The sequence below is a fragment of the Thamnophis elegans genome, chromosome 4 (assembly GCF_009769535.1).
Source record: "Thamnophis elegans isolate rThaEle1 chromosome 4, rThaEle1.pri, whole genome shotgun sequence".
NCBI lineage: Eukaryota > Metazoa > Chordata > Lepidosauria > Squamata > Colubridae > Thamnophis > Thamnophis elegans.
In genome coordinates, this window is record NC_045544.1 from 11546032 (window position 1) to 11569611 (window position 23580).

Below are 23580 nucleotides of genomic sequence, written 5' to 3' on the forward strand. Positions count from 1 at the left end.
CTACTTGTCACCTACAAAGCCCTTCATGGTAGTGGATCTGGGTACTTGAGAGACCGCCTACTGCCAATTACCTCCACCCGACCAATTAGATCCCATAGATTAGGCCTCCTCCGAGTTCCATCTGCCGGTCAATGTCGACTGGCAACCATGCGGAGGAGAGCCTTCTCGGTGGCAGCTCCGACCCTATGGAACGATCTCGCCGTGGAGATTCGTACCCTCACCACCCTCCAGACCTTCCGTACAGCCCTTAAAATCTGGCTATCCCATCAGGCCTGGGGTTAAAGACCGTAACCCACCCGAATTGTATGAATGTTGTGCTTTTAATGATGTACTGTCTTATGTGTTAATTTGTTTGTTTTCCCCTCCTTCGAATTGTAAGCCGCCCTGAGTCCCCCCAGGGAAAAGGGCGGCATATAAATAAACTACTATACTATACTATATACTTGACAGAGTCTTGACCAACAGATAACTTGGAAATTCTGAAGGGCCATGAAGTATCCTGAGTTATTTTTTTAAAAAGAAAGTTAGATGTTGTTTGACTCCAGAAGAACTCTTTGAAGCTTACATTAATGTAGCTTCCAAATGATCATCAAGGCAGTCCCTTGTAGAGTGCAATTATGGGACAATTTCAACATGAATGACAGATTTAAGTGCTCCCAATGCAAATTAGTACAACTGGTGCACCAGTTGGAGCTGGGCAAAGACTGCCTGTATTTCCACTGATACAAGTAGGAGCTTTGAGTTCAAGATGTCCCCCAGGTTGTGTACCAGATAGCAGGAGTAGAACCCCATCAAAGACTAAGGCTGGAAACTCCCCAGCTCTAAGTAGAATCAAAAATCAACAGCCACTAGGTTTTGAGTCTGAGTCTGTTCTTCCTTATCCATATCTACAGCTTCCAGTTACTATTGATGATGCAGGAGGGGTGCACAGGTAAACCCACCAGTGGCTGGCCAGGTTAGGTGGTCTTAATAGAATGGACCTTATAAATTCATATTAGCTTAGCTTTTCATTCTAGTGCCCTGGAGTTCCAAAGTTGACTTTTAGCTGGAGTGAACTTTATCTCCAACTTCCTCATAAGTATTAAAAATAGGGCTGAACAGTGTGGCAAGACCCTGTAAAGGAGGGGCACAGGAAGCCAGGCGTGGGTGAGACAATAGAACAGAGGTAAAAACTGCTGACAGCTTAAGACATTATAGGAACTTCTCTTTTTTGTATTTCTCCTATGTACTTTGCTGTAACATTCCAAATGAACTTCTCCTTTTCGAAATGTCATGCTTGTCTCGTGTATGGAAACCCCTTGAGAATGCACAGTGTGGAACACAGCATAAAAGTAGCATCCTGGGCAAAGCCCAGGCAGTTCAGATTTTGGTCTGTGAACACGCTGAACTCGATGCATCCAATAAACCTGTTTCTCTCACCTTTGTGGTCTCAAGTCCTGGTCTTTCGTAAGTAGATTACAAACCTTAATCTGCTGCAACATTGACAGCATCATGAGGTTGATCTAGACTTTTGATCTGTCTCTGAATATCACCTATAGATTGCAAATAACAAAGCCTGAAATGGAGGATGATCTCCCACAGAAGTTTAATAGATTTTATAGATGTTATAGTAGGAGCTAAAACACTGAGCTTTAAGGCACACTATAGATGAGGGCCCAAAAATGTAACCATTGCCAACACCAGCACAAACTAAATATCAGGCAAGGAGGAGAACTATTGTAACATGGTGCCGTCAGCTCCCAAAATCCTCAGCTAGTCTAGAAGGATACCATGATAAGCTGTCTTGAAAGCCACCAAAGAAACCAGTAGCAAATGATGGGCACACACAAACACACACAAACACACACAAACACACACAAACACACACACACACACACACACACACAGCTCTGCCAAAATCATTAGCAGGAATATGCTGTCTCCATGCTGAACCCCAGCCTTAAACCAAACTAAAATTGGTTCAGATGAATAGTTGCAGATATTTTTTCCCCCCTGCTACTTCAATCTTCCAGTGAAAGTATGTACTGTGCATAAAAAGGATCAGGATTTTTTTTTTCAGAAAAGGTTCAGGATTTTTTTTCAGACAAGTATTTGGATTAGGACTAGATACATTAAAATGGAATATAAATGTAGTCAAATTTTATTCAAATTTAGCGAAGAGGGAAGGAGACACATTTGGGCTGGCCTCATGACTGTTACATGATGTGTTTCTGCAGTTTCTGCAGTATGTATGTATATATGTATGTATGTACCAGGGGTGGGTTTCTGCCAGTTCTAACCTCTTCTATAGAAGAGGTTCCACAAATCTACTATGCCGTTTAGAACCGGTTCCAGCTCCCTCCCCCTACCCGTCTACACGATGCTTGCTCCGCCCGCCACTCACTGATTGGATGGCTCACCAATCACCCCGCTCACCTCTAAGAGTCCTATCTAAACCTTAAAGTCTTGAAGCTGTCAAGTTTGAACACCCCTGGGTTTTTTTCCCTAAAGGGTTAGGGGTGCAAGGGTCTTGTAACTTGACAGCTTTAAGACTTGCGTGCTTCAAATGCCAGAGTTTCTAAGCCAACATTTGGTTGCTAAGCAAGAGCGGTGTTAAGTGAGTTTCACCACATTTTACAAGTTGGCCATCCCCACCCAGTCACATGACTACCAAGCCACTCCCACGAAGTAGGCCCACACCTACAGAAGAGGTTCTAAAAAAAATTTGAAACCCACCACTGTATGTATAAAGTAACACTGTTTCTGGCTGCTTAGACTGTTTGGATTTGAGGTCCAGGAGTGGACTGGACTGGACCAGAATGCAGCAAGCTGAAAGATAGCTGTTGAGGGGAAATTAATTGTTTTACAGTGTTTGACAGTGTGTTAGTGGCTGCACTACTCTTTTACAATTTTGGTAGTGGTTCCTTGGATTGGTTTTGGGTGGGGTGCCAATTTTGGCATATTTTCGGAGGATTGTATGTCTGATGGATGCTAAGATGAGGCTGAGAGATGGGCTGCTGTGAAATGTTGCTGCTGGATGCTTTTGCTATTGCCTGCTTCCTTCTCAGAGGTGGGTTCCTACCAGTTCGCACCTATTCGGTAGAACCGGTTTGTCAGATCTACCGGACTGGTTAGAAGAGGTTCCACCAGTGGACCTGGAAAGCAGGCCACACATACAGAAGAGGTTCCAAAAAATTTTGAAACCCACCTCTGCTAAAGGGTTAGGGGTTCAAGGATCTTGTAACTTGACAGCTTTAAGACTTGCATGCTTCAATGCCAGAGTTTCTGAGCCAACATGACTGGAGGAGGAATTCTGGGAGTTGAAGTCCACAAGTCTTAAAGCTGTAAAGTTTGAATACCCCTATGTTGTTGTTTTTTTTCTAAAGGGTTAGGGGTGCAAGGATCTTGTAACTTGACAGCTTTAAGACTTGCATGCTTCAATGCCAGAGTTTCTGAACAGCTACTTGGACCGACCTAAGTACTAATTCATAATTTCATATCCAGTCACATGGGCAGCAAGCCACTACTATCCGGTCACATGGGTAGCAAGCCACTCCCACAAAGGAGGCCACACCCACAGAGTAGGTTCGAACAATTTTTGAAACCCATCCACTGTTCCTTCTGTAGCATCTGCGCTGTTCTTTTTGGAGTATATGGGGGCTTTGGAGCTGTGAGTGGGTGGAGGACGACAGTAGAGTGGCAGAATATTTTAGAGCACTTTCAAGATATTATTTGATATTATTTTAATGAAAGGATAGCTAAAGCTTTTTGAATGATTCCATATGGAAAACATACAAAAGCTCAGATACTGAATTGTTCACACTGTACCTCTCTTTCAATGCCTCATAGATATGTGGGTGATTTTGTTCTTCCTCCTATTCCAGTGATGGGTTTCAAAAAAATTTGGAACCTCTTCTGTAGGTGTGGCCTGCTTTCCAGGTCCACTGGTGGAACCTCTTCTAACCGGTTCGGTAGATTTGACGAACCGGTTCTACCGAACTGGTGCGAACCGGTAGGAACCCACCTCTGTCCTATTCATATTTTTAGCATTTATCAAGTCTACATTTCTTCTAGCCTTCCAGTTCAAGTATGATGAAGTTTCAAATCTTGGTAATAAAGTAATTAGAAATAAATATCATCACCCAGTTCTGTCCCAAGTAACATCTGGTAAAATAAATTAATTCGCATTTTGACCTGGATTCTAAACTGAGACAAGAATTTGGGATTTTTCAGAATATTATATACGATACCAACCTCATACATTGTGCATATGTGTGGTACATTTGCAGAATTTATACAATTTATGTGCAGAAAAAGTTATTCTGTAGCTGTTTTTTATGTAGGAGAACCAGAGATGGGTTGCTACCGGTTCATACCAGTTCTGGAGAACCAGTAGTGGAAATTGCTATTGAGTTGCCGAACCGGTAGGGGACGGCAAGTTTGCCACGCCCCTTAACTGGTTCCCCGGTTGCCACAGCATGTATTTTTGATATTTTTAATGTTCTGCGCATGCACAGACCTATTTACTGTGCATGTGTGCGAGCAAAGCTCATGCGTGCACGCAAATCACACATGCACCAAATCAACAGTAATGTCAGGAGAAACCCACCCCTGAAGAGAACTACATAAACATAAACTACATGGATAAGGTTAAGGATGACTTTGTTCTCAGTCCTGGGAAATCTTGTTGGTTTGGTAATAGAAAGGCTGCCCAGTGCAAACACCATTTCTAGAAGGAGAACCTGAAAGTAAAATGGTAGCTCGTAACTTGGTCCTTCAGAATGGCGTATTGCCATTTTAAACCTTTATAGACAAACAATTGCTTTGGGTCATATTTGTTTTCAATACTTTGTTGGCTTGTATCCCAATGATGAATGGATCTGGTTGCATTCTATATTAGAAAAGAGCAAAACTATGGGCTATGTTGGTGGTTCTTAACCTTTTCTGCTCTATGGACTGCCTTTAAATACCTTTTGTGGCCATGAAACACGAAGACTTAACTCAAGATTTAAGCCATAATATTCTTCAAGCCTTTGTAGACTTCCCTGTGATGGTATTGCACCCCCCCCCCCCCCGGGGTCCCCGGAACACAGGTGGAGAACCATTGATTTGTGTGAGATGTTTCCAAGCTTGTTCAAATAAACGAACCAAATTATTTAGGATTATATGGAAAATTGTGTACTAAAATATAAGCTTCACTGAACTCAAGCAAATATTCAGAAGATATTCTGTGTAACGAGGGAGGTGGTGGCTGAGTGGCTAAGACGCTGAGCTTGTCAATAAGAAAGGTCGGCAGTTCAGCAGTTCGAATCCCTAGTGCCGTGTAATGGAGTGAGCTCCCATTACTTGTCCCAGCTTTTGCCAACCTAGCAGTTCAAAAGCATGTAAAAATGCAAGTAGAAAAATAGGAACCACTTTTGGTGGGTAGGTAATAGCGTTCTGTGTGCCTCTGGCATTTAGTCATGCTGGCCACATAACCAAGGAGATCTTCGAAAAGCGCTGGCTCTTCAACTTTGAAACGGAGATGGGCACTGCCCCCTAGAGTCAGGAACGACTAGCACATACGTGTGAGAGGAACCTTTACCTTTTTATTCTGTATAACATAATCCTAAACAGAGTAATATGGTAATAAATACCACTGATTTTGTTGAATAAGAAACAAGAAGTTAAAGCTATATAAATTTGATTAATAAATAAATACTGTATGTTTCCCAGTTTCCGTTATCTTTACCACCTCTAGGATTGTTGAATGGAAATAGATATTGCTGAGTGGGAAGAACTCAACTTGATTATCAAAGCATTGATGATTTGGCTTAATTTAAAGATACTGCATTGTCTATCAATTTGAAATTAAACCTTCAGGGTATCTGTGTTATTGATTCCCTAAAATTTAGCTTTTCCTTACTGGCAATGGATCAACACTATCTTGCTGTATGCTCAATTGTTCAATTGCTCAATTTACTTTTATATTTTCTATTTGATTTTCCCCCTTTTAATTTGAAGTGGCTGAATTCTTAGAACACAACAACACTGTATTTTCATCTTAGACAACACTGACCACCTACATTTTAATATTTAAAGTTGAAATGAGTTTTTCTACAATTTTATCTTTTCTTTTCTTTAAATATTTTTTTTTTCTGTAGCCTCTGGTACTCATTTATTTACAAAGAGAGAGGACTGTAATCATATATCCTGATGCTACCAGGTGGTGCTATAGCAATTATGTGTTTTTCACTTTTACACAATAATTGCCAGAGAGTAACACCGATATGGCAAGCATATCTTTCTCAAACATGCAGTCTAAAACACATTTTTTTAAAAAAAATATTTATTTAGAGAATTTATAGGTCTACCCATGTTAAATATATAATCCTAAGAAGCTAAGAACAGTCTATAAGTATACAGTACATTATATATAGACTTACATAGAACTATATCACACCACATAAAAAAATAAAAAAATAATCATAAATAAATGACGTAAGCAACATATGGAACTCACAAAGCAGCTGCATATAGCCATGGTGGTGCAGTGGTTAGAGTGCAGTACTGCAGGCTACTTCTCCTGATCACCAGCTGCCAGCAGTTTGGCAGATCGAATCTCGCCAGGCTCAAGGTTGACTCAGCCTTCCAGCCTTCCAAGGTTGGTAAAATGAGGACCTAGATTGTTGGGGGGCAATATGCTGACTCTGTAAACCGTTTCGAGAGGGCTGTAAAGCACTGTGAAGCGGTATATAAGTCTAAGTGATATTGCTATGTAATATAGAATTCAACTAAAAACCAATCTTTGGGGGAAGAACCAGTTCATCACAACTTTTCAAAAGGCCAGGATAGTTTAGTGCCTTTGCATCTCATGGTAAAGTGCTTCGTAGGTGCCATAACAGATGGATCTGATTTTTTAAAAAATATCTAGCTCACATTCAGGCTAATAAATAACTGTAATGGCAGCAGAACTCAATGCTAAATCATAGTGATCACAAAGAAAACTCAGTAGTTAATACATCTGGTTATCGTGACAAATATTCTAGTGTTGTAAGCATCATTACTATTTATCACATCAAAGCATACCTTAACAACAAACCATGGCTTTTCTTGACTTAGGGGAGGAAATCGGGGCAATTCACATATTTTGGACTTCTTCAGCCCCATCCTACATAGTCAGAATCAAATAAGCATGGGATCTATATCCCTGATGTTTGAAAGGTTCCAAATTGACTACTTCTGACTTAAAGAAATGGCTTATGAGCAGAATTGGCTGCAAAGCTTATGTAGGACTTCATTGTGTTTTTCAAAAATAGTTTATTGTTTCAATGCATCCATTTTTTTTAATAAAAAGTAATTGTCTCCTTGAATTTTCAGAACTTCTTTCAAATAGTTAGCAACCTTCTGGATGAAGAAAACAAAGAAAAATGGGAAGATGCACAGCAGGTAAATATCCATCGTGCTATTGACATTTCTTCTTTTCTGCTTCAAAAGGACTGTTGTTGATTCATCAGTCAAAGATCATCCTAGTTGGCCTGCAAGGACTGTGTGTCTAGCGAGTGTATGTTTTCACCTCTTGGATTGTCAAATATGTAGGTTTCAAGGCTATGAATAATTGCTACTGCTCATGAAGTTATAGGCTGAAGGGCAACGTAACTTTATTGAAAAAAAAAGAATCAGAGAGAATTAAGACTTCATGTTCTGCTTGTATTTAATTGATGGTACACCAAAGAGATATTTGGCCTGTTCCATCCATGCACTTTTTCTATACTTATATGGACATTAAGGGGGTGTGATGGCTCAATGGTAAAGACATTGAGCTTGTCAGTTGAAAAACTGACAGCCCAGGTGAATGCCACGTGACAAGATGAGTTCCTGTCCTTGCCCTAGCTCCTGCCCACCTAGCAATTCCAAAACTTGTAAATGCAAGTAGATAAATAGGTACCACTTTGGTGGGAAGGTAACAATGTTCCTTCTGCTTTGGTATATAGTCATCCTGGCCATATGATCACATAAATGTCTTCAGACAACACTGGTTCTCTTGGCTAAGAAACACAGATGAAAAACACAGATGAACACCACCCCCTATAGTCGGACACGACTGGAGTGGGGGAACCTTTACCTCTCTTGACTTTATGATATAAATATTGTAATTGACCAAAGTTTCCTTGTTTGTCCCAGCCTTAGTACATTTGCACATGTATAATTCAGAATGCTTAAAAGACAACATAACAAGATAGATTGTCAGGAAAGAAATGACTGGTTTTCCACAAGATGTCATTAGATTTTTTTTTTTTTTTTTTAATAGATTTTATTAAGAATTTATATGCCGCCCTTTTCCCTGGAGGGACTCAGGGCGGCTTACAATAGTGAGGGGAAGGGGGTGCAAGACAAGACTTAAAGGAAAAAAAATCGTGAATAAAAGAAAATTATCCATAAAACACAACATTCATTCAACATTCGGGCGGGGTGAGAGTAATCCTATCCCCAGGCCTGACGGGATAGCCAGGTCTTCAGGGCTGTGCGGAAGGCCTGGACTGTGGTGAGGGTACGGATCTCCACGGGGAGGGTGTTCCATAATGTCGGAGCTGCAACTGAGAAGGCTCTCCTCCGCGTAGTCGCCAGTCGGCACTGACTGGCGGATGGAATTCGGAGGAGGCCTACTCTGTGCGATCTGATGGGACGCAGGGAGCTAATTGGCAGGAGGCGGTCTCTCAAATAGTCAGATCCACTACCATGGAGCGCTTTATAGGTGGTAAGTAGGACCTTGAAGTGCACCCGACGATCAACAGGTAGCCAGCGCAGCTCACGGAGGATTGGTGTTATATGGGCGAACCGTGGTGCGCCCATAATCACTCGCGCGGCCGCGTTCTGAACTAGCTGAAGTCGTCGGATGCTCTTCAAGGGCAGCCCCATGTAGAGCACATTGCAGTATTCCAGCCTAGAGGTCACAAGGGCTCGAGTGACTGTTGTGAGAGCCTCCCGGTTCAGGTAGGGCCGCAACTGGCGTACCAGGCGAACCTGGGCAAATGCCCCCCTGGTCACAGCCGACAAGTGATGCTCAAAACTCAGCTGTGAATCCAGGAGGACTCCCAAGTTGCGGACCCTGTCTGAGGGGTGTAAATTTTGCCCCCCCAGCCTGATTGTTGGAACATTAGCCAAATTTTTGGGAGGAAAACACAACAGCCACTCGGTCTTTTCCGGGTTGAGTACCAGTTTGTTAGCTCTCATCCAGTCTTTAACATTAAATATTCATTGTTTGTTATAAACCATATATGCATATTTTATAACTTACGGGATGATATATTTGGCAGGAGCACTTTCAGAAATCCTTCAGTAGGATTTTAGATTTGCCATAATGAGTTTTTAAAGATATATGTTTAAGACAGCCTTGAGTGAGTGACATGCATCCAATAATGCTGCAAAATAATTGTTTAAAATAGTTCTCCACCTTTGTCCAAAAATAAAATATCTGAAAAGATACACATGCAAATGATATGTGTAAAGTTAGCATGTAAAGGCCAAATCAAAAATAATGCGCAATTAATTCAACTGCTTCTTCATCTTTTGATTTTAAGAATTTATGTATCAATTTTTGTCGATATCTATTTATCATCCATTCCCCCTCCCCCCATATTTAATTGACTTTGCATAACTGCTCTCCAGGAATGGAACAGTCAAAATTTTATTCTTTTTATCATGAGTTGAACACATTTTCCTTTTGATTTTTTATTAAGAGAACTTGCAATGCCAAATTACCTACATTGTAATAATGACTGTAAATTTATACACTGAATCAAAAAAATAACAGTGTGCTAAATTCATCAGGAAACTCAAGCAGGTCCCTTCTACTTCTCCCAGGAGGTTCTCATTTAACTCTCATTGTATTCCAGAAGATCCCCTACCTTTCAGTGCACATATGACAATCCATTTTAGATGTTTCTGGGGAAAACAAGTTTGATCCATAAGAGCATGTACTATTGCTGAAAAGGCACCCAATTGTTATAGCTTTCATTCATTTTTGTCATGCTGCTGGTGATTATTTGTACAAATTGGGACCCTGCAGTTACTGAGCGTGAGACCTTCTATTTTTCATCCTAAAGATCTACCACGGCTCCATAGAACTAATGCAGGTGATTGAAGATTTTATACACATTGTTGGAATGGGGATGATGGACTTTCAGAATTCGTACTTAATGACTGGAAATGTAGGTAAGAAATAGGAATGTCTTTCACCACATATATATTTTAAGCTTTCTTAAACAGTCATATCATGTAAATATTATTTATGTGATAAATAAGATTGAGATTCATCCTCTATTCCAAATGTTATTTTTTTGTATTGGTCATCAAGGCATGTATATGCCTGCTGTGCCGGCAGGCCTGGGGTTGATGAGTTCCCCTCCCCTCTCGACTTGTATGGCTGTATGATTCTTGTATATTTTCATTACGTGTATTGTGTTTTATGTTCCCCTTTTCCCCCTTTTGAGTTGTTCGCCGCCCTGAGTCCCTCCCGGAGAGGGGCGGCATACAAATAAACTAAATCTAATCTAATCTAATCTAATCTATATTATGTTCCCTTTTGATATACACGTTGGTAGTAAGTGAAGTTGCCAATATCACAGGAACAAATAAACCTATTCTGAAATTACTTTTGCAGCTTTCCTAATAAAGCTCCAATTCTGTTATATGTAATGTTACACAAAAAGGGCTATTTCTTCCTCTGAAACTTAAATACGAGGCACTTTAATGGAGACCCATGTAAGTAAATAAAATGGATTTCATAAACGAAAGTTTCTCCAAGAAGCAACAATCTATTATAAGTCTGCAGAGATTCTTAGACATCCAGGACATGGTTGTCCTAAAGGTGCTTTTTTCGGGACACAACTGGACCTTCTGGTTGTCATTTTTTTCTTCGAAGACATCTCGCTTGTCATCCAAGAAGCTTCTTCAGCTCTGACAGGATAGTGGGAAATGGAAGGATTTGTATTCCTTGCAGACAGCTGATCATTTGCATCATTTTAGAGGGTCATTGAAGCACTTGGAGGTTTATCTCTGTCATACTCAGGTGTCCCTTCAAAGGGTCTTCAAAGAAAAAAACAAGAAAGTCCAGTTGCCTCTTGTAAAAGCATATTTGGGACAACAGTCTGTTAAACTTCAGGGAGTTAAATATATATCCTGGAAGAAATGCAATAGTAAATCATTATCATACTACACGAAGGTAATTTCATTGTTATCGTGATATAAGTCACCAGGAGTTGAATTTGATTCATATCAACTTTATATGACTTTATATCAACGTGAATATTAGGTAGAAACTCTGTGGCTTTCCTAAAAACATAAAATTGTAAACATGTAGCATAGTTGATTCTTTTGCATCCACATCTTAATTAACATTCAAATTCCAAGTGTGCATCCTTCAGTATTAGTTATGGAAGGTCAAGGAATAAGGAAAATTATAGTTGATGCACAGTAGATAATCAAGAAAGCTATAGAACTATTTTTTAAAAAATCAGTATGTGTTTTATTGCTTACAGAAAGGCCTTTAGTTAGATTGTCTATGTCAAGCTGTATAATGTCTTCAGGAAAATAGGAATCCCAGAATATTTTACTGTCCTCAGGTGAAACTTATATCTAGAGGATGCCATAGAGTGCCCAGAGTCTCATCGAACAACACAATGTGTGGCATATAAATTTAATATATAATAATAATAGTTCAGATGGAACATGGCAAAGCAGACTGGCTCCAAGTCATCAAAGAGATTTGGCCAAATAGATATTGAGGGAAAGTGAAAAAGATGAACGTGATTTTAAAATTGGAGGGAAAAAAACACTAATAACCTGTGCCATATTAATAACATTACTTTGGTAGTGGAAAATGAAAATATTTGGTAAACTAAGAATGAAAATCAAGACCGACATAAAAAGGATGAAAGGTAAATAAGAACAAATTAATATAAAGAAGACTAACAGGTACAGCAACCACCCTTTCGGACTGTCAAATACAGAAGTGACCGATAGCTTCTGCCTTTTAGTATTGACTATCAACAGTGAAGCAGTCAAGGCAAATGTCACATGCCGAATCATGCAGGCAATAGAAAGTTAAACTTTGAAAAATCAGAATAAAAAGAATGTTGAAGTTTGGACACTTGGATATTGGACTTGGATATAGTCCAAGAAGAAAAAGAAAAATGGATTATTGAACAAATCAACCCAGTGTTCTCACTTCAGGCACACATGACCAGGTTCAAGTTATATTCTGAATATATTGTGTATATTCTACCTGCCTCTATTGAGAAATCTATAATTCTGGGAGAGGTAGAAGAGAATAACCATCAGTAAATTGGATGGCGTCAACCACACTGGCAATGATTGCACCATTTGAATATTTGAAGGACCCGATTAGGGATAGAAATTACTGATGAAAATCTGTCTATGTGGTTGCTAAGACTCAGCACTGACTTGATGGGACATAATCACCATCAGTCATTGAATTAGTCTGATAGAGAGTATCCTGAAGGCTAAGATTTGGTAGTAGGTAGAAGTTTACTTTCTGTCAAATGTTCATTCTCACCATGTCAAGTGTTTTGTGAAACTCCACCCCACTATAGCTGATTTTTGAGGACAATCACCACAACTTCCTAAAATACCAAAATATTAATGTTTTCACCTTCTCGAAAAGACTATTTACTTTAGTGTAGACATAGTGGGAGATAAGGGAAATAGTGGCTCAATGGCTGCTGAGCTTGTTGAGCAGAAAGGTTGGCAGTTTTGTGGTTCGTAGCACTGCATAATGGAGTGAGCTCCTGTTACAGAGCCGAGGTGGCACAGTGGTTAAATGCAGCACTGCAGGCTACTTCAGCTGACTGCAATTCTGCAGTTCGGCTGTTCAAATCTCACCGGCTCAGGGTTGACTCAGCCTTCCATCCTTCCGAGGTGGGTAAAATGAGGACCCGGATTGTTGTTGGGGGCAATATGCTGACTCTGTAAACCGCTTAGAGAGGGCTGAAAGCCCTATGAAGCGGTATATAAGTCTAACTGCTATTGCTATTGCTATTGCTACTTGTCCCAGCTTCTGACAACCTAGCAATTTGAAAGCACGTAAAAATGCAAGTAGAAAAAATAGGGACCACCTTGGTAGGAAGGTAACAGTGTTCCATGCTTAGTCATACCAGCCACATGACCACAGAGAGGTCTTCGGACACCACTGGCTCTTTGGCTTTGAAATGGAGATGAGCACCGCCCCCTAGAGTCTGGAATGACTAGCACATATGTGCAAGGAGAACCTTTATGTATAAAGATACATAGTGGACTTCTCAGCCATCATAAATATAGTAATCCCTATTGGTGATTTGTAATCTATTTTTAAACCTCCCTCAGAAAAAAAATCTTCTTTTAAATATTATATTGAAGTGCCAATTTCAGAAAAATCACAGAAACCTTGCTTTCACAGACAAAGCAATAGGAAAAAAAATGATGCTTGATACAAACCTCGGAATAGAGATAATTTTTACTGGCTTTATGGATTTGCAATGTTTTGAAGAATGACATTTCGTGGGTGCTGTATTGGTTTTAAGGTGGCTTGCTCTCATTTCATGCAATAAAAGAGGCAGAAATAGATGTTTGCCATAATGAAGTAGTGAAGAAGACTTCGGAGGACATAACTTCTCCTAATGCTGTGGCAGTTCTGCACATGTGAACGTTACTAAATCAGTTCTTGAATAGCTTTAAATAGACACCTCAGGTTAATAGAATTAATAAGTGTTGGCATAGAATCTGAAAGAGTAAAGGGAAGCAGCTATTAAATATACTGGATTTAGCAATCATGCACCATGCTTCAGTTGTGTTGAAAAAGCTGGAGGCTCCTCTCTTATATCTAGCAATCAAGAGAAAAATTGGCATCGGCACTGACATCTAACACTATTCATAATTTTTATGTCAGCAAAATCAGTCCTGAGCCAAAGACATTTCCAAAAAGACTGATTAACAGAGAAACGAGAAGAATCTGCTGCTGTAGAGAGAAGGGCGGGGGAGATGGAGAGAGAGGGAGGGAGGGAGAAAAGGGGGGGTTGAGAAGAAAGAAGTGATGTTGTTTATGTAAACAGCTTGACTAAAACAGTGATAAATTTAACAAGCATGATCACAACAATCGCCTGCAGGAAAAGACTGTGAATTCACGAAACATCTTAATCCTTAGCACAAACTAACTGGGCTATCACTTACAATTGTTACTTACAGTTCCAAGCAGGCATCTAAAACAGGCATGTTAAAAATTGCTGTTATTTTCATAATCTATTTGCACTACTTTTTCACTATTCTGATTATGTTTTCATAAAGAGTATCATATGCTCTTTAGAAACATAGATGTATATGTTACTGGCCTCTTTTCTTAACCATGATGATGACAAAATGATGGCATGATACAGCCATTGTCCTTATATACAAGTACATAAGGATCAGAGTTTGCATGGCAATATCCTCCCTCACCATGTCCTCTACTACAGATGCCTACATATACTTCCTCTTAAATAAATCTGCATAGAATTGTAACTCAAAATAGCAGATCCCACACCATTTCAAACGTAAAAAACAAAGGATTATGCACATATGGCTGTCACTATGATAGGAGGCGAGAATTTGGTTGCCAATGGTCAAGATATGTATTCAGTTGAACACACCAGAAAGATAGGAAGAAAAAGAAAAGTTACTATAGGGCATCCTGGAAAAGAAAGGGATTTTTTTTAAGCTGCTTGTTGTGTCTTTCCATATGTTCTGTATGATACTTTAACCTTGAGTGCATACATTTAACTTGGAGAGCCGAGGTGGCGCAGTGGTTAAATGCAGCACTGCAGGCTACTTCAGCTGACTGCAGTTCTGCAGTTCGGCTGTTCAAATCTCACCGGCTCAAGGTTGACTCAGCCTTCCATCCTTCCGAGGTGGGTGAAATGAGGACCCGGATTGTTGGGGGCAATATGCTGACTCTGTAAACCGCTTAGAGAGGGCTGAAAGCCCTATGAAGCGGTATATAAGTCTAACTGCTATTACTATTGCTATTGCTAACTTAACTTTGTGAATCTATATATGTATATGCAAATGAACACTCACATGTATAAAAGTACCGGTATATATGTCCAAGAAAACCTTCCCATGAGAGACAGACTGGTGTTTGATTTCCTGGAAGAGAAAATTAGCAGGGCACGCAGCAGAAAGGAATTCTTCAATGGAAGAATATGTTGGCTTGCAGTCTGGATGAACTGAAACCTTGCAACTGTTACAAAAGTGTTTTTGCTGGGACAAGATATTTTTTAAAAAAAAATTATTGGAACTAAACTGGAATGTGTATAGAAGAGCAACTCAAATGGTAATTTCAGATATATCTATAATAAAACCTGGGAAGGAAAGTCGATGACCGTAATACATTGTTGGAAGAAGTAAGTCTTACCCTTTAGATTAGAAGCAGTTCTATAGTACTTTCCTCTAGAATAATTGAGAGCCTGCCCAAACCATGTAGCAATAGCACTTAGACTTATATACTGCTTTACAGCCCTCTCTAAGCATTTTGCAGAGTCGGCATATTGCCCCTTACAATTTGGGCCCTCATTTTACCCACCTTAGAAGGATGGAAGGCTGAGACAACCTTGAGCCGCTCAGAATCGAACTCCTGGAGTGAGCAGAGAGTCATCCCTGCAGTACTGCACTCTAACCACTGTGCCACCACAGCTCTTGTATGTTGTCGTACAGTATATGATTTCTTGTCCTTAATTTCATGATTAATATATTTTCTTAGATCAGGGTTTCCCAAAGTGATTCCTAAAGATCAATGAAACCATTCAAGGGCATGATGATGATGATGATGATGGTGATGGTGATGATGATGATGATGATGATGGTGATGATTTGTAGTACTATTAGAGCAGTATTTATTAAATTGTTTTCCTTTAATGAATGTTTTGGAGTCAACAAGTTGAGTTTGGGTACCTCTGCATTAAATAAACCTCCTTCCCTTTTTCTTTACTTAATCACAGCTGCTTCGTTTGTTTGAGTCACTCCTAGTGACTTCATGAACATGTCAATTATTTTCCTTAGAGGCATTACAAAAGTGAGCTGTTGACCTTGTTGTTTTTTTCCAGGTTTTTTGTTTGTTTGTTTTTCAGCTTCTCAGTTAAGCCTACAACTTTGGGATTCTCTTTGAATCTCCCATTTAAGTACAATTAGACTTGACTGTTTAAGTGCCAAGGTCAAACAGTGTCAGCCCTGTGCTTCCAACTGCTGAAATATCTATTAAGTTATATTATTGTAATCAAAATGTGCTGGAAAAAAAGATGAGGAAATGCCTTTTTGCATTTAGATTGCCTTGTTTCAGTGGGAATGTTTTGCTTTAGTTTTCTTGAAAAGTGATCTCTGTCCGTTGCAATTATTATGCATTTGGAGACTCTAGAATGCCTTTTTGTATTTGTTTTCTACAGTTTCCAAAAGAAATCTAACTAGCAATAGCAATAGCAATAGCAGTTAGACTTATATACCGCTTCATAGGGCTTTCAGCCCTCTCTAAGCAGTTTACAGAGTCAGCATATCACCTGCATAGTCTTGGGTCCTCATTTCACCCACCTCGGAAGGATGGAAGGCTGAGTCAACCTTCAGCCGGTGAGATTTGAACCACTGAACTGCAGATAACAGTCAGCTGAAGTGGCCTGCAGTACTGCACCCTAACCACTGTGCCACCTCCGCTCTAGGCCATGCAGATATTAGATTTGAAAGGTGGAAGATTTTTGCATCACAGACTTAATTGTTCATAATTTATAAATGCTATAACTATGATTAATAGCATTTTACCTCAAAAATAAAGTGTATGCATTTACTTTTATTTTTCATTTATAAATTGTAGACTGCCTTAGTTGTGAATTTCTGGGAGACAGCAATAGCAATAGCAGTTAGACTTATATACCGCTTCATAGGGCTTTCAGCCCTCTCTAAGTGGTTTACAGAGTCAGCATATCGCCCCCAACAATCTGGGGGATATTCAACAAGATGAAAAAAGCCAAAACAAAAGAGTAGATTTAAACCAAAAGACATAAGTATTATGATGGAGTATCCTTAATCAATCACTATGTTCCAGTTTTATAAATTAATAGTCCAGTTCAAGATCTCCTGACTATCATACGTGAGAGTTTTTAAAACCAGACTTTCACCAAAGCTGACCAAAATACTTTTAAAATACGCTAATAGGAATCTCAGACAAGCTGAGTCAGCTCAATGAAATTTTCTCCAAATGGTTGTGCATATGTGAATTCTAAAATTCTGCAAGATACCATCAACAAATACATACAAGCCATGGGCCTGCGCCCTGGTGGCGCAGCTTACCAGGGAAAGTGTTCAATGATCCGAAAAGTGGACCCTGCACTTGTGGGAATATGTTAGGAAGAAGAAGAAGATGTGAATTTAGTATTAAATTTTAAAAGAAGGAGAAATAGCTTGTTGAATTATGTAATTCTGTATTATCCAATAGTAAAACAGATTGTTGAATAACTCTCAGCTTAAACCAATTGAAGCTCTAGATATAACAAGTTCTCAATCTAAATATCTGGACAAATAAGGATTATTGAAAAGGAACTGACACTTTTTTATCTTATCCCTTATGGTGTACAATGAAGAAAATATTTTATAATGTACAGCATGGGTCATCAACCTGGTCCCTACCGCCCACTAGTGGGCGTTTTGGGATTCCAGGTGGGCAGTAGGGATTTCGGAGATTAAAACCTCCTTTTGAGCGAGTGGCCAGCCGCAAGCGCACACATCAATAAACCAACATGCGCAATTGCAAAATAGGAGAAGCAAACACGTGGGAAGGGGAAGGGGAGGAGGGGACTGCAGGGACAGGCAGATGCCGAAGAGAGCAGTTGCAAAATAGGAGAAAGAAAAGTTATAGGTAGGAGAGAATTGTTGTTGGCTAATAAAAATAAGTGGGCTAACTAGCTCAGCCTTACTTTTGTACATTGCCCTAAGGAAGGTAAAAAAAAAAAGGGAGATAAAAAGGAAAAGATAAAAAAATATTAACAAAAAAGGGAAGAAAAATAGAGAAAAGGGGATAAAATAAAGGAGGAGAGTAAGCAGTGTTTAGTGTGGCTCATAAATTAAGTTTTGTTATCTTATAAAATAAAAGAAAGAAATAAGTAAAGGAAGGAGAAGGAGAAAATAAAAAAGAGAAAAAGAGATCCTTGATATAGTGAAATACTATAAGAAAGGTAAAGAAGAAGAAGGCAGGAAAAGGATTTTTTTTTATGGTGACACTTAATAAAAATTGGCACCTAATACAGTGTCCCTTACGAAAATCAAACCAGATATCAAATATTTAGTCTTGCAGCATCAGCCTCAAAGATCTCATTAATCACTAGTAAAGCTAATTTCAATTTACTTTATTGTTTTCTAATTAAACTTTATAAAGTTAAAAACATTATACACATGCATAAAGTAGAAATAAAAAGATAAATGTACGTACATTTTTTTAAAACACCCTCCTTTCTAAAAAAATATTCCGCACTTGCGCAAAAACTGGTGGGCGGTAAGGAAATTTTTCATTAAGAAAGATCCATTAGTGGGCGGTAGGTAGAAAAAAGTTGACTACCACTGATGTACAGACTGTATAACACAGGGGTGTCAAACTCATGTCATCACAACAGTGTCACATGACGTATCGGGACTTTTCCCCCTTTGTTAAACCAGGCATGGCCGTGGCCAACACGTGACGCATTCAGTTCGTGGGTCGTGAGTTTGACAGCCCTGGTATAACATAACTGAAGACAAAGTGATATGCTAAGTAGATTGACAATTCCAGATTAAGAAGAAAAATATGAAGGCCACAAACAATTTTACCTAGCAGAAGAAAAAAAAACAGTTGAAAAACAGCATCTCCAAATCCATTCCCTACTTCAATGCAAGAAACTTCAGAGCAACCTCAGAACACTTCCAATAAAAAACATTTTTAATCTACAGGTTTATACTTAAGGAAAGGTTTTACAGATAAAGCTATTGGATATCCCAAATGTTCCCTTCTTCATCTTTTCAGTTTTGCCGTACAGGAATTGAGAGTAGATTTTAGTATTTGGCCCTCTAAGGCTTGATATTTCCAATTGCACTTCTTAGAATCACTCCGAGAGATTTTTTTTTTTTTTAAACACAGCAGGTCACTGTGTTCCTCAAACTTCACAAATTGATCTTTGTCATAAACAGTTATATATCAGGCAGCCTCTCTTACTCTGACAATTTAATGATGTGGAAAAGAATAACAACTGCTTTTCTCCTTGCTTGAGGAAGAGTTAATGTTTATCACAACATATAAAAAAAAGCAAAAATGAAGACAAAGATATTTTCATTTTTTTTCTCCTTGATTTTCTGATGCTACAATTAAAGGCTTGTGCTACAATCTGAAGAGATTTTTTTAAGCAAGGGAGCTAAGAAAAACCATCACTGCATTGCCAGTAATATTTCAAAGTTAAACTTATCTTTGTCCAAGTTGCTTTCATTAAAATTCAAATATGCTTATTATTTTATAGCAATTGCATAGCTCTGTTAAACAAAGACTGTTTTCCCATTGACAAAGTGATTGATGCTATAATGATGATTAAAGTTATAATCATAAAGATATCAGAAGTCAGAAGCAAATTCAGGGTTTCTGAGTTTCTGAGCAAATTTCTGAGCAAATTCTGAGTTTTTTCGTGTCTGCTTATAAAAGAAACAATGATTGAATATTTTCTTGGATCTTTGAACTAAGGTTGGTTATAGAATTTGAACAGTGAATGTATAGTCACCTTTGTTGCCTCCCTATCCCACTCTGATATTTGGTTTCAGTCTGAAATGTTGATTCTTCTAGAGATCCAGGTTTTTTCACCTTCAATGTATCTCATTCTTACTTGTTACTCAACCTCCACCCCATAATAATGAATGCAGGAACCTCCAGAAATTCAAATATGAACTATCTTTAATACCAATTTCTTTCCTACTGCCTTCAAGTCTCCTTTATTAAATAGTTCACACATATGTGTAAATAAACTTATTATAGCAACATTTATATTGTATACCATTTATATTGAGCAAAATGTAACATACAGCAATCTATTATGTTCCTGATTACATTTTGGGTTTAATGGGTCCACATTACCATATTAATTTCTGTATAGAATATTGGTTTTTAATACAAAGATACATTATCCTGAGAATATGTGTATGAGAATAAAATTATGTCTATTATAATCAGGACAGTATGCCATCCTAAACTCTGGGAAGGCCGTGTTAGGAAAAAAAAATGGGGCATATACCATTTCACAGTGCTTTACAGCCCTCTCTAAGCTGTTTACAGAGTCAGCATCTTGACCCCAACAATCTGGGTCCTCATTTTACCGACCTCAGAGGGGTGGAGGGCTGACTCAACCTTGAGCCTGTGAGAATCAAACTTCAGAACTGCTGGCAGCCGGGAGTCAGCAGAAATAGCCTGCAGTGCTGCATTCTAACCACTGCGCCACCATGGCTGTGATGGTGATTTTGTCAATGCCAATGGTGTTCAATTAGTACTTCAGATGTTTTGGGATTATACCCAAAACTCCTGTTGCTATTGGTGCTATCTTTGCAGTCTTTTCAGTGGTGAGTTTCAAAAATTGTTCGAACCTACTCTGTGGGTGTGACCTCCTTTGTGGGAGTGGCTTGCTGCCCATGTGACCAGATGGGAGTGGCTTGCCGCCCATGTGACCGGATATGAAGATGCCGACGACACTTGTCAGAACCACCTTAAATTACCTCACACACAGCACTGGCATGCATAAGAATAGGATGTAAACTTGTTTTTTTAAAGGGCATCTTTGGTTTGCGTTAAAACAACTTCAACACACGCAATGTTCTGATTGCACCACAAACGCAGTAGTCATCCTTACCTTTCACAGAGGCACTGAGTTTTATAAATATGAGCATGATAGTGTAGAATAATCATATCCAGGGACCAGTGGTGGGTTTCAAAAAATTTTGGAACCTCTTCTGTAGGTGTGGCCTGCTTTTCGGGTCCACTGGTGGAACCTCTTCTAACCAGTTCGGTAGATTTGACGAACCGGTTCTACCGAATAGGTGCGAACTGGTAGGAACCCACCTCTGATTCTTTTGCTACAATTGCCTACTTCTGTTTGCAGATCTTTGAGTTTTATAATTTTCTCCACTTCTTTCTTTGTCTGTTCTGCTATATCCAGGTACTACAATGTCTATTATCCAGACATTTTTTCTTTGTTATCAACAAGTGTTATGTCTGGAGTGTAGTATTGTAGATTATTGTTTGTTTGGATTTTTAAACTCCAGAACATTTTAACTTCTTCATTTTCTTTTGTCTATTTTTATGGTCCCTCTCAGTCCTTGTTTGCAGGAACATGGTATTGCTGATAATCCAATGCACAATTGTTTTACTTTATCATGACGTGGTTTCTAATCAGTCTGTGCTATCTTCTTGCAGCAACTAACAAAATGGTCTAGGGTTTCTTCTGCTTCTCTGCAGAGGTGACATTTGCCCTGTATTGCTGTCTTCTCAATTCTGGCTTTGCATTTGTTTTTAAAACTTCGTCTTATGCAGCCAGAATTATCTTTCTCTTTCTTCTATTCTTAGCCATTGTCAGGTCTTGTTATCTGCTTTCCCTGATAATCATTTTGTTTTTATATGGACCATATAAAACTTTGCCTTGCCATGTATCTTCTCTACTCTTCATTCGGTCGTTCCCATAGGCCAATTTGGCCTCTATGGTATTCAATAAGAGTATACATATACATACATACATACATACATACATACATACATACATACATACGCACACACACACACACACACACACACACACACACACACACCACCAGCTACTCTGGAGGCATATATGCCAACTGAGGCCTTACCTGAAGCAATATGCAATGAAAGTATTCCTTTTCCCAACAGTCCTTATTATCTTGCCCAGACAGCTAAAGAATACCTATTAAGGGCCCAGTCCTACAAGGAGATCTAGCATGAAGAGTTATTCCCCAGTCTCATAACTTTCCAAAAACAGTGAAAACCTAGTACCTGCCTAGGGAATTCTGGGGTTCTTAGAGTTGCTGAGGTTTAGAAACACTGCGAAATAACACTGCCATTTCTTACAATCTTTATTTTAGCCTTTTAATTCTAGTTTCTATTTTAATCAATTTTATTGTGCATTTTGTTTTGATTGTTTAAATTCTTTGGAATCTGGAATCTTAAATTCTTAAAATTCCAGATGGTTTCAGGTGGTCAGGCCAGGTTAATAAATTATATTTGAGTAATCCTAGACAACTGTTGCAGTGCTAGATAATTGGAAATTTGAATAATAGAATGACAGATTTGGAAGGGACCTCGAAGGTTTTCTAGCCCAACACCCTGCTCAAACAGGAGAAACTATGCCGTTCCAAAAAAAGTGGCTATCCAGTCTTTTCTTAAAAACCTGGGGAACATTGGAGAAGATTGAAATATTAAAAGATTGGAAAAGAGCAAATGTTCTTGTCTTCAAAAACGAAAGGACTCTCCATATTTGAAGTTATATGCCCCACAGTTCAAATTCATTTCTATGTCTGTTCAGATTGGCTTAAACAGGGCTAAACGGCCTCTCCCAATTCTATTGTTCTAAACATAGATCATTGAATAGCAGAACGTCTAGAGAAAAGACAGAAATCTAGTATATCTTTAAGAAAGCCTACTTCAGTTCAAATTTTATCCCTTTATTGTTACATTCTATTTTACAAATTGATGCCTAGATTTTATCCTCTTACGTAGTTCTAATTTTGAAAATCAGATGAAACTATGGAAACCAACAACTTTTCAGTCAAATCCTGGCTGTTGTTCAGACTTCTGATCCTTTCAATCAGTAGATGTCGGTAAAGTGAACAGATAGAAAAGAGGAATTCTTGAGGAAAGGGTCAAGCAGCACTTCATTTTCTCTGCATCTCTTTTAGTATTTTGGCTTTTTAAACCTCAGAAAAAAAATTAGATGGAGATGTGAATGATGTCTGGTTTGGCTTTTGGCTGTCTGAACATCATTTAGCTGGCAAATCAATTGACTATGAATCAGAAGGACCGACAGATAAATGTGCTTGCTATAGATAGCTAAAAGCACCAATTTGTTAAATATTGATTGGTTTGAAGGATCCAGCTTCTTGGATATATAGAAATAAATTATGAAAAATACATAGGAAACAGAATGATTTCCAATAAGATTTTCTTCACAACTAATCTTCAGAAATATACAGTGGTCCCAAAGAGAATTAAGCGTTTATCACTGATATAGGGTTGTGGTGTCATGGTATGTGATTATAAATAATTCGACTATAGAAGGTTGCAGCTTACTGAGATTCTACTCCCTTTGCATTATAGCCCCCATGCCCTATTGTCTTAGGTTTCCAAAAACAAGTTATGTGCCGTTGCTAGCGAGATTAGATTGTCTGCTTCTGGTCTAGATCCAATCAATGCTGTACATTTGAGATTTAAATATAACTGGGGATAAAAAGGGCTTAGAGACCTATTCAGATCATAGAATTGTCCTTCAGATATATGTGGAGATTCTCAGTCATCCAGGTCATGGTTGTCCCATGGGA

At 38.8% G+C, this 23580-nt stretch overlaps 1 protein-coding gene across 1 annotated transcript in view; it reads left to right on the plus strand.

Moving 5' to 3' along the window:
• ADGRB3 (adhesion G protein-coupled receptor B3) overlaps positions 1–23580 on the plus strand; it is a 556344-nt gene that overhangs the window by 238042 nt on the left and 294722 nt on the right. Inside the window, exons 10-11 of the mRNA XM_032214959.1 lie at positions 7339–7407; positions 10065–10173. Coding sequence (XP_032070850.1) covers positions 7339–7407; positions 10065–10173 — 178 coding nt within the window. The remainder of the gene's footprint in view (positions 1–7338; positions 7408–10064; positions 10174–23580) is intronic.